The following is a 12,774-nucleotide window of genomic DNA, read 5'->3' as shown; positions in this document are numbered from 1 at the left end:
TGAGGTTGGTACTGTCAACATCATCATCGTCATAATTCTTACTTTATAACTGAGGGAAAGGATGTATGGCTTATGATTTCAAACTTGAAAGTGATTGAATTATATAAAATTCTTATAAAACACAGACGAATCAACCAAGTTATATTGTTTTAACCACAAGTGTTTATTGATGGATAGAATACAGTTTTAATGGAACGATAAGGCACAACTGTGGATTGAAACAGTTTGCTATACAGCCAAAAGGAGGAAAAAGCCATAATCTTAGGAACTTTAAATATGCAAGTCAAGGAGCCTTTGAAGTATTTCTCTAACAAATCAATGTCGGATAATTCTTTACACAATTCCTATATTATATCATTTGATCACAAAGTCAGACTGATACTTCATCAAGAATCCCTCAGTCATTTATACTTAAAGCATTAGCCTGACTACTGTTCTGGTCCCCACTCTTTCCAATACCTTCGCAGTGTTTTTTGTTTTGTTTTAGCAGTTCCCTTCTGAAAGTATTGTGTATACATCTTGGATAGCTTTCCAAAGCAAGGAAACAAGCCAGCAAGCAGTGAGTCAGAAAATCAGCCAAGGGCAGATATAAGAATGAACAGACTCATAAATGACCGACATTAGGACGACAACAGCCTGATTCAGTGAGGTCTTTACTTAACTGGCTTAGGCAGAGAAGTTGCTCTGGTTCGTGCAAAGGCCTGTAATGCCACCTCAGGTTATGCTACCAATGCCAACTCCTCATTTCTAAGGGATTAGCAGTGGTCTGAGAAGAGCTAGGAAGTCAGTGTAACTAGGCAGCTAATGATACAACACATTCAATGCTTTGGACCTGTATCAAAGGCTGACTATGGCTTCCAGCATTAACATTTGCCAAATGTAAAATTCATAGAGAATTTTGTACAAAACTTCAAGACACTAAGGACAATCTTTAAATCTCTTGGACTGGGATAGTTAGGCACTTCCGTAACACTAATCTTTCTACCTAGAAATGTGAAGTAAGAAACATTCCAGGGCACATAACACTGAGGTATAAACCATGCTGCAGAGGTGGGAATACATGAGGCTTTTAGGGTGCCCAGCCTCCTTGTTCAAAAAGCCACGAGAAAGTCCCCAAGCATACTGTCAGAGCAGCCATTCTGGTGGTATTGGTGTCCCCAAACTAAGCCAACCTGCCAGCACGTGGCTATTTTCTGAAAAATCAACACTGTACTATTAAGGGTAGCCACGTAGGTATGTATGTTGAGAATAAGAAGCCAGAGGTAGAGCGATCTGAGCAAGCCACTGAAAAGACTTGGCTCTACATCTCTCAACAAGGCCACCACCTTTCAAGAAGAACATCTCCAGCCCACAGCCCTTTGATGACACAGCAGAGTGCAAGAGACCAAGAGATGGTCACATTCTTCTGAGAGAAGTGTTGTTATCGAAAAGCTCCTGGAAAGGCCACATCCCAGAGACCCATTCAAGAGTAACGGTAGATTAAAATCTTCCAGACCACCAAACTATCCTGCCAAGTCAGAAATTCATTGAACAGGCATAGCTTGGAGTGCCAAGTAGAACAAAGGGTACCGAAGCTTAATAAAAATCAGGGAGACAAAGACTAAGTGAATGGTGTATTGAGTGAAAGAGAAGTAGGAAGCAAAGGACATATAAAAAAGGATAGAGGAGCATGCCAAAGCCTAGCTGGAGGGATGGTGACACGGCTATAGTCTATATCCAGTGAAAGAGCTTTCCTGGTTAGTTCTTGGCATAATTCCTTCTCTCACTTCCTCAGACTAGATGGACATGTGGCATTCAGTAGCAGAACTGGGGTGGGGGAAGAGTTGGGACTATTTAGAAATGGAGATAACCAGTGAATGATACTGAACAGATATAGACGTGGTGTACCATTCTATAATGCCCTGTTTATACACCAAAGGCAGGTTTGTGTTGACAGAACATATCTGGGTTATCATGCAACAGCCTTGGTACTTTGGGAGAAGGGGAATGATGGAATGGAGGTGGGGCTGGTGGACAGGAGGATTCTTAAGTTCCAGTTCTTAAATACGAGAAAGCATGAAACAGTTTGACCTCAGTCCTTTAGTGAAGAAACCGGATGCTCATTTTCTGCTCTACGTCCACCTTCTCCAAAACCTGGGGGAGGGGGAAAACCAATTACAGTTATGAAGGAGATATTGTCCAAAGCTCTTACCTGAATGTTTTTCTCCCTCCCTCCTGTGCAGCAGAATTTAACTTTTCAAAGTAAGAGGTGACCGACCTTAACAAATTCTGTAAAAGATATGGCGCTATCTCCATCCTGATCAGCCTCCTGGATGGTCCTGTCTGCAATGCTACCCAGTTGTTCATCTGAGATATTCACTCCAACCATCATGCGTAGGACCTGCAGGACCAAGAGCCAGGAATTACAGAAGACAGAGAGTCAGGGGGGCTCTTCTACTAAGACTAAAGATAATGCTACCCCAATCTTCTTTTCCTATGATGTCCTCAAATATAACAGCCAGAAAGCTGAAACTGTATTTTCTCATCTAGACCACTCTAAATAATGCCATGAACAGAACTCTCTTGCAAGGTCATTGAATAGGAAAGCAAAGCCTCACTTAGGGACAAGTCCTTTGTATTTTGTTCTTCCCTATTTTTCCTGGCTGAAATGTAGATAGGATATCTGGGGGTACCATGAGGTAAAAGTCACATGTACTAGGGTTGCCAGAACATGAATATAGAAGCTTGGTTCCTGGACATCATTCAGGTACTATACCAACCTGGACAATCTACCCCCAGATTTCTTGTTGCACCAGGTGAATTAGTTCCTTATTGGTTTTAGTCAATTTGGTAGGGCTTCCTGGAATCCCACCCACATGCATTCCTCCTTTAGGTAGAGCATTAGCCTGCTATCCCTAAAGTATAGCCAAGAAATATTAAGATCCTTGAAGGGTTAAATACTAAATCCTCCTCTCTAGAAAAATAAAAAGCACATTTAAAGGATTATGAGAACTGCAATAAAGAGAAATTAACAGTTTCACTAAATTTATCTCAAACATAACACCTCTCAACCTCCGCTGCCAGTTCTAACATCTTTAGCATGTGCATATACTTTGAGGATTGCAACCTTAAGCAAGATAAACAACTTCAATGATATTATGACTCTTAGACAATATGAAATGGGGACAGGGTGCTTTTGTGATGCCTCACATTGCTATAATCAGCCATCCCTGTCTTCAAAAGACAAGAGCTGAGATTTTCAACAGGAAAGAAAGGCTTTCTAGCCCGGCTGTTCACAGGCCTCCTTTTCCCCCACTCCTTTACATTCTTCTCCAATGAAATAGTTTTTAAAAAGTAAATTACAGGATTTTCTGAAAAGAAAAAAAAGGGCTTAAATATTGATTTGCATCAACACTGGTCATTTTTTTTTCACAATTCTTGAAAACTAGAAGTTGTAGATTTGGGGCATAAATGTACATAAAATGACAGATTAATAGAAAGAGGCGATGCTAGCAAAAATTAAAAATGACTAGGCCATTTGTCATCTTCCCTGATTGTATGTGGCCAACTAGGCAAATCCATCCTCAAAAAGCAGGAGCTTTTTCAGATCTCAGTCCAATTATTCACTGAAGTGTTTTAGTTGTAGAATTATAAAATTGAATTGTACATGTATGCTTTGTATATACAAGGGGGTGATTTCTTTAAAAAAAAATCACTCATCTAGTCTGTTAATGAAACCGTGAGGGTCCAGAAGTGGCTTGATACAGGTCTCAGCAACTAAGGCTCTGAGCTATTTGCCCAGACCTCACGCCACAGCACTTTCTACCTCTCTATAGTATCACTTACAGCTCCAATCAGAAGTTTATTAGCAAATAGGGCTTTTATTGTGGCTAATGTCTGGTAAGATTTTTGTGTATATACCCTTTTTTCAAGTTTAAGAAAGTTTTATCTATTTTTCTAAGACTTTCTTTTTTAATATGTTAATAGCAAAATATATTCACTGATTTTCTAATTTTAAACCAACTTTTCACTCCTGATATAAACCTACCTTGGCTATAATATAGTATCCTTTTCATATATTGCTGGATTCAATGTACTGATATTTTAAGATCTGTGTATCTAAGTGAATGAAAGAGATTGTGCTGTTATCTTCTTGTATAGTCTTCATGTGGTTTTCACATCAAAGTTATACTAGCCTCATAAAATGAGTATAGTAACTATATTGAAGTATAACTGATATATAATAAACTACATATTTAAATTGTACATATTTAAAATTTACAATCTGATGTTCTGACATATGTACACACCTGTAAAACCATCACAATTAAGATAATGAACATATGTATCCTTCCAAAATTCAAAAAGGACTTGTATAAAAATCATACTAGAAAAACGTGACCACTCAAACTTTCCTCAGGATAAAATAAACTCACCACAAACTTTTTAACATCCACTGAAAAGAACTGCATGTTACCAAACGTTTTAGAAATGGCAGCATCTAGAAAGGTAAACTTTGTTCTCTTCTCACTTTGGATAGTTCATATCATCTTCTTGCTAAGATAAAACTAGTTCTCTGACACCTTAACAGTTCATGAGCACATTTGTCCTAAAGTCATTTCAGGCCTGATGAACATTCTACTAACACTGACTGGCATTCTGGCCACATGATCTCCTCCCCACTCCTTGCCTCAGGCTTTTTTTATCCTAATAATAGAAAATAAATCAACCTTCCACTCCAAAACAAAACAAAACAAAACAAAAAACTTTCTGGTGGCCAGATATGGGCCAGAAAGTAAAAACATGCAACTATAGAGTGACTGCCTCCACCTTTTTCTTCAGAACTCAGAAGCCTATACGCAGCAATTTTAAATAAATTCTTACTAAAGAAAGATATCCCCAACTCAAAAGCAAAGGACATTAACACTGACCTGTGGACCATTTCAGTTTGGGGTTGGTCCTTAATCTGTCCTGAGTAACCTTCAACTTAAGAGATTGCTCAAGATACTGAATAAGTTCAGATTTACTTCATGGTGAATGGAAACCACTTAATTTTTTTTGTTGTATCTTGAAATAGAGAAATTTTCCCATGGAAATTCCTGAATGTGTTGGCCTCCTAAGGTCCTCTAGGTTTATAAATATTTTAAAAAGAAAAGGAAAAAGAAGAATTTTCTCCCCTTCTACACTTGTATTTAGGGGAGGGGAGAAAGAAAGAACAGAAGGGCAATATTAATAGGATGAAGAGACAATCACGTCTAGCAGAGGACAGGAAAATGTGCATAGGGAACAACAAAGAACAGAAAGCAGTCAGCTCAGTTGCACCAGCCTAGCAGCAGCTTCTTACCTCTGATGTCAAGCCCAAGGATAAACACAACAGCAACAATTATCTAAGTGTCATAAGAATTACCTGGTTGCCGATAGACTGACAATAACTGAACTATTTAATTTAAATCATCTTGCATGTTTTAGCTCTGCCAGTCAACATCTAAAAGACACTTAGTTAGCTTTTAAATAGTGGAGACATCTGTTTGTCTGTGAGAACTCAATACACCATTTCAAGTTTCCCCAGGTCATCTGCTCTGCCTTAAATCTAGGACAGGACTCTGCGCACAACAGGTGTTAAATAAATGCTTACTGGAGGAAAGAACAATTCCTACCCACAAGAATAAGTAGGCAGGACCCAAACACAAGTTATCTGTGTGCATGGGAACTCTTCCACATACCTGTAACAGCTCATCACGGGAAATCTTGTCGTCTTTATCCAAGTCATATAGTCGAAAAGCGACTAGTAGGGAAAAACGAGAAGTTAGTGGACATTCAGTAGTGTTTGCGTCCTCTGAAGGAACTAAATATGTAAGAGACAGAAAACTGACAGCAAATTAATAGTTTTTCCAAGAGCAATTGCCGTTACTTGTAGACCTTTTAAAGACTGCAATATTTAAGAAATTGAGATGTCTCTCATAAGTAATAGTATCTTAGCTTTGGTGAAATATGGGCCCCTCCTCAAACAAATCAGAAAACTTAACACAAAGTTGACTGTCCTTTTTCTTCTTATTTTTTTTTTTAACAAACCATATGTCGTTATCTAACTTCGGCCATCTCACACAACCCCTTAAGTCTACTGTGTACCACTCAGGGGGAGCTAACAATAGGAGCCATACAAGTACGAAACAGCTGACTACAGAAAGTATTGCTCTGTGAAAATGGCCACTTTGGCAAATTTGTGCCAAATTTCAAATAACTGTCTATCACTTGAGAGTCCTGAAGGTAAAGAATTTCAGTTTCAAATAAAAATGCCAAGAATTTGATGGTCTTCGTGTTTCTTTCTCTTTTAACAATAGGTAAGTCTTCTAGAAAGCCGTATATATAAGAGAATTCAGAAGAGCAAAATCATTCAGACAGTACCAAGTTGCTGAAAAGCTACCAAGTAAATAGTGTGACAACACTGGATGATTTTATAGGCACTGTGTGAAACCATCACACTGAGGAAGTGACTGCCTTGCAGTTATAGCTGATTTTAGTGTGGTTTTGAGACTTTGAATCACTTCAAGTACGCCCCTAAGATTTCTGATTTTCAGTAGGGTGCTATGAATATATACAGCTAGAGTTATTAAGATATACAGATTTATGTCTTGTTCTTAGGAACTCATGATCTTGTCCTTAGAGGAGAGCAACACACACTACTCACTTTAACACATTCTAAGGGCTGTCACGCATCTGAAATTCAAGGGGACAAAGCATATGGCAAATATGCCTTTCTGATTCAATTAACATTTGAACAAGTCTGATGAGCAGTGCCATTTCAAGCCGAGTTAATACTAGGTACAAAAGCACAAGAACATGGATGAATAACTAAGTTTAAACATCAACTCTCCCTGCAAAAAGGAATGAGATCAATAAAAGTCAAAGTAAACATTTTTTAAAAATCGAATTTGCTCTTTGAAAGGTCATACTAGAATTCTGAAGGGGTAAGTTAACTGGGAGAGACTTTCTCTGATGTTTGTCTGTTCTCTTTAATTTGGTTAGTTGAATAATTACCCTTACCAAACTTGATAATTTATATGCTTAAGGTTCGGAGTCTAAGGGAAAGAAGACAGGATTATAAGGGTTCCTAAAGGAATGTGTTTAATATAGTCCCCAAACTAAACACATTCTCTTTCTCTCTTTCTTTCTCTCTCTCTCTATCTCTCTCTCTCCCCCGCCCCTTCTTCCCTCCCTCCCTCTCTTCCTCTCTCTCCTGCATGTGCTGTCATCTTTCTAAAATACCATAAAATGTGTTATCTACTAAGCTACCTTTAGGATGATTTCAGGATAGAAGCTTATTTGCTCTATAACCCATAAATATCTATTTCTTAATTTCTTAGTGGGGTAACTGGAGTAAACACATCCCTTTCTGCCAAAGTATTTACAGAAGCCAGAATTGCTAGTTCTTTTTTTTTTTAATTTATCAGGGTGACATTGGTTAATAACATATAAATTTTAAGTGTACAATTATATAATACATTATCTGTATATGCATTGTATGCTCACCACCCAAAGGCTAGTCTCCTTCCCTCATCATATATTTGACTCCCTTTATCCTCTTCATCCTTCCCCCACTGTCCTTCTCTGGTTAACCAGTACACTGTTCTCTGTGTCTATGAGTTTATTGCTTTATAGCCCACATATAAGTGAGATCATATGGTTATTATCCTTTTCTGAATTATTTTGCTTGGCATGATACTCCTAAGATCCACCTATGTTGTAAATGGCAGTATGTCATCTTTTCTCATGGCTGAGTAGTATTCCATCAGATATGTATCACATCTTTATTCATTCATCTATTGAAGGATACTCAGGTTGTTTCCATGTCTTGGCTACCCTGAATAATGCTGCACTGAACATATGGATATATATCTTTACAAATAAATGTTTTCAAATTTTTCAAGTAGATGCCCAGAAGAGGGAATGCTGGGCCATACAGCTTACTCTTCACTTGAGAAACCTCCATATTGTTTTCCATAGTGGCTGTACCAGTTTACATTCCCACCAACAGTGTATGAGGGTTCCTTTTTCTCCACATCCTCTCTAACACTTGTTATTTCTTGTCTTACTGATAATAGCTATTCTAACAGGTGTGAGGTAGTATCTCTTTGTGGTTTTGATTTGTATTTCTCCCATAGCTAGTGAAATTGAACATCTTTTCATATATCTGTTGGCCACTTGTATTGAACCCTTGAAACCCAGCTGCCACAGACTGAATGTTTGTGTATACTCCCCCCTTCAATTTCATGTGGGAACCCTAACCCCCAATGTGATGCTATTAGGAGGTGGTGTCCTTGTGGGTGATTAGGGTTAGTTTAGGTCATGAGGGTAAGGTCTTGTGATGGGATTAATGCCCTTATAAAAAAAAAGAAGAGATCTCTTTCTCCCCGCTCTGTCTCCACATCCCCCTGCCACTCCTCATGTAAAGACACAGCAAGAAGGCAGCTGTCTGTAAACCAGTAGAGGGCCATCGACAAGAAGAGATTATGTTGGCACCCTGACCTCAGACTTCCTTGCTTCCAGAACTGTGAGAAATGTCTGTTGTTTAAGCTACCCAGTCTATGGTATCCTGTTATAGTAGCCTGAGCAGACTAATAAACACCAGAAGAGGGATAACTAGAGATCACTCAATAGGGTCTTTAAAAAAAAAAAAAAATGTAGCAATAGTAGTTATTTTTTAACTGACTTGGACTCCTGTCAGTTGGTTCTGGCCCTGAATCAGCTGAAACATTTTTTTTCCACGATAACGAATGGTCAAATGTACAAATGACTGAGCCATTTTGTTAGGTTCTCTCTCCTTTCCTCCTCTCCCTTTCCTGATTCTTGGTCCTATAATGTGGACTTTAGTTTCCAGAGCAGCCTGCCTGCCTCTCTAGTCCATGGCTTCAAATGCCATTTAATGCTAATGACTCCTGAATGTGCATCTCCAGATTGGACCACTCCCCTGAGCTCCTACCCTTGATGTCAGAACAATACCGTACAAAGGTTAAGGCTCCAGCTCTGCTGAATCCTGGCTCTGATGCTTACCAGCCATGTGAATATGAGCAAGTTATTTAACCTCTCTCTGCCTCAGCTGCCTGAGAGGAACAAAATAAGAGTAACAGTAACCCCACCTCATAGGGTTATGAGGACAGAATGAGTTAGTATAGGAAAGGCACTTTAAACAGTACCTGGCACACAGTAACAACTCAATGTCATCTACCCGCCATCATCTCTCTGCCTTCCTCTCCTATTACTCACTTCTTTCATGATAATGCTTCCTTATTTTCTGAACACACCAAGTACTCATTTCTACCCACAGGTCTTTATGCTGGTTGTTCCCTCTGCCCAGATCTCTTCTGTTCTTTGCATGGTTGGTTCATTCTTAGCACAAATTTCAACTCCTCAGAGAGTTCACTGGTCATTTTTTTTTTTTTTTGACCACCCTTTCTAAAGTGGTGACTAATAAACACCAGAAGAGGGATAACTAGAGAGATCACTCTCTATCACTTTCTTGTCTCACCGTATTCATTTCCTGCACAAAACTTGCCATGATCATAAATCTTGTTTATTCATTTGTCTTTTCCCATATAGTCTGTCTCTCTTATTAGATCATAAGCTCAATGAAAAAGCAAAGACCTTCTGATTTATGCATCATTGTATTCTGGGCCTAAAATAATAGCAGGCATATAGTAATTACTCATACATTAGCTTAATAAAAGACCAGATGAATGATCTCAGTCAAACCTTTACCTTTTAATCACTATTATTTCTTTTTTAAAAAATTGTAGTAGTAAAATATACATAAAATTTACCATTTGACTCTTTTTTAAGTGCATAGTTAAGTATTTTCACATTATGGTGTAACCATTACTACCATCTATCTCTAGAACTTTTTCATATTCTCCAGCTGAAACTCTGACCAATTAAACAATAATTTGCCACTTCCACCTGTCCCCAGCCCCTGGCAACTTTCTATGAATTTGACTACTCCAGGTACCTCAGATAAGAGTAATCAAATAATATTTATCCTTTTGTGTCTGGCTTATTTTATTTAGCATAAGTAGATTCATCCATGTTGTAGCATGTGTTAGAATTTCCTTTTTAATTAAGGCTGAATATTCCACTGTATGTATATACCACATTTTGTATATGCAGTCATCTGTCAATGGACACTTGGGTTGCTTTCACCTTTGGTTATTGTGAATAATGCTGCTATTTCTTCTTGGCTACTCTCCCAAACTCAACTTCGCCAATATTCCTCATCATCCAAATAAAATATCTTTATCCTTCTTTCCCACATTATTCATTATGTGTTATAAAAAACTTAGACCATTTAAGAGGACAATTAGAACACTGAAAGGGAAGGTTATAGACCTCTCCCTTACTTACCATGCTCTCAAGCATTGTAAGGCGGTTCATCTTTCTTGTAAGCCATTAAAATCTCTCTGATCTAAATAGAGGAATAAGGAGCCATTCCTGGGAGACAAACAGATCAGTAGTACTATGTGTGCTTAGGCCTGTGCATACATAGATACAGTTAAGCCTTGCTGGTTGCACCTGACATTCGTTCACTGTGGTATAAAAGATCAAAGAGGATGAAGTGTGCTCTCAGAATTCCTGGAGAGGATGTGGAAGATGTACCGTAAACAAATTTGGTTCAAGAATACCACATTTTTAGTTAACAAATCCCCTATATGGAAGGTTAAAGTGCCTTACTGGCAAATGCATTACTAGATATATGTGCCATCTTGCTGCCTCCACAGCTCTGTGGGAAATTCAAAGAGAACCAAAATACAGGCAGAGAAGCAGACATCCAGGACTCCTCCTGTAGGTAGCTTTGGTTTCATTTGTGGTCTAGTTACATGAATGTGATCCCTACATATATACCGCAACAGAATTCTAATTCATTTTCAGCTTCCTGTCAAAGTGGATCCGAAAGCAAAGACTAAAGTATGGTAAAAACCACGCATAACTTGCACAGCACTTTGTTATTATTTTATATCATCCTAAAGTTCGACATTTAAAGTGGCATTCAGACCTTCTTCCTTCCTAACAGAATCTCATCCACAGCTTCAGGAGGGAATTCTATCTCTGTCTGTCTTTCTTTCCCCGCTGTCAGATGAAAACATAGACCAGCTATCACTGAAAGCCATCATGTAACCATGAGGAGCTATGCCTTCAGATGAAGGAGACCCGAAGGATGGCAAAACAGGGCAACTGAAAAAATCTGGGTCCTTGACGACACAATCAACCCTGACACTTGTCTCACCTGACTTGTCAGGTGCGATAATACATATCCTTATTATTGAAGCCAGATGAGTCTGATGAAGGCATCCAAAGTGACACACCCAGTAACTAACAAGCACACTAATGCTATTTGGAATATTTCTTTTAGGGTCAGTGTGAATTAATGCATTAAAATTGTAGCAATTTATGAAGGAAATTAACTACAAAAAATAACTCTATGTATGTGTTGCATAAAATATCTGAATCAAGCCATGGGAATACAAAGCTAATGAAGTATAATTTTTTTCTTTTCTTATTATTAATTGGTTGCTAATTGAAAGGTTCATAATGTAGAAACTTTAAAAAACTACACGAGGTTCAATTCACTTTACTATTTTTTTGTTTCTATTTTTATTGTGGTAAAATACATATAACAAAATTTACCATCTTACCCATTTTTTAAGTGTACGGTTCAGTGGTATTATTTATATTGTTGTGCAACCATCCAAGCACCCATCACAACTCTATCTATCTTGTAAAACTGAAACTCTAGACCTACTAAACAATAACTCTCCAATCTCCCCTCCCCCATCCCTGACAACCACCATATTTTGTCTTTATGAATACGGCTACTTTAAGTACCTCAAATTAGTGGACTCATATAGTATTTGCCTTTTTGTAAGTGGAATAATGTCCTCGAGTTTCATCTATTTTATAGCATATGTCAGATTTTCTTCCTTTTTAAGGCTGAATAACATTCCAGTTTATGTATTTTGCTTATCCATTCATCTGTTGATGTACACTTGGGCTGCTTTCTCATTTTAGCTATTGTGCGCAATGCTGCTATGAATGAGTGAACAAATATCTCTTTTAGACTCTGCTTTCAATTCTTTTGGGTACAAACCCAGAAGTGGAATTGTTGGATCATACAGTAATTCCATTTTTAATTTTTTTGAGGAACCACTATACTGTTGGGCCAAAGAAATATCATAATTCTGAACTACTGAGAAGCACAAATGACAAACTGAGGTATTCACATTACAACAATTGTAATGTGAAGTAAATGTCTGATTTCTGTTGGTGTCAAGAGTCACAGGTACTGCTATTACTGCTCTGGTTTGTTGCCAACATTCATAAATGAAAGAATACCAAATTTCAGTAAGGGCTGGGAGAAAAGGATATATTTTTCCTTCCCATCTTCACAGACTCCTTTCTCTATAGACCCTGGGTTAAGCAGCGGTGTTCTACAAAATGCCTGTTTTTTCCCCTTGAACAGGGAATTACTACCTTTTTTTGAGGCAGCCCTATCCATATCCTTCTGCTGAACTGAAATATCTTCGTGATCCTCACTGCATAAATTCTTTTCTACATGAGACTTTCATATATTGGAAGATAAATCTCTAACCCACAGTCTTTTCTTCTTTTTTTATCTAAAGTTGGAACTATTTTTTTTTAATTGGTTAATACAATTATATAATTTTCAGGTGCACATTATAATTTGACATCTATATATTCTATTGTGTGATTACCACCCAGAGTCCAGTTTCCTTCAGCTACAATATA

General features: G+C 37.9%; 1 protein-coding gene across 2 annotated transcripts in view; it reads right to left on the bottom strand.

Annotated features, from left to right (window-relative positions):
• Nucleotides 1–142: 142 nt before the first annotated feature.
• Nucleotides 143–12,774, bottom strand: part of CHP1 (calcineurin like EF-hand protein 1) — a 39,312-nt gene continuing 26,680 nt past the window's right edge. The window contains exons 5-7 of one of the 2 annotated variants that reach the window (XM_016152263.2): nt 5,703–5,764; nt 2,258–2,380; nt 143–2,133 (exon numbers count right to left, since the gene is read on the bottom strand). In XM_016152263.2, coding sequence (XP_016007749.1) covers nt 2,080–2,133; nt 2,258–2,380; nt 5,703–5,764 — 239 coding nt within the window. In that variant the 3' untranslated portion in view covers nt 143–2,079. The remainder of the gene's footprint in view (nt 2,134–2,257; nt 2,381–5,702; nt 5,765–12,774) is intronic. The other variant, XM_036217621.1, reaches the window with a different exon arrangement.

This window comes from Rousettus aegyptiacus, unplaced genomic scaffold, assembly GCF_014176215.1.
Source record: "Rousettus aegyptiacus isolate mRouAeg1 unplaced genomic scaffold, mRouAeg1.p scaffold_m13_p_3, whole genome shotgun sequence".
Taxonomy (NCBI): Eukaryota; Metazoa; Chordata; class Mammalia; order Chiroptera; family Pteropodidae; genus Rousettus; species Rousettus aegyptiacus.
The sequence above is the reverse complement of the archived record's forward strand: the minus strand, read 5'-3'. Positions and strand labels throughout refer to the sequence as shown.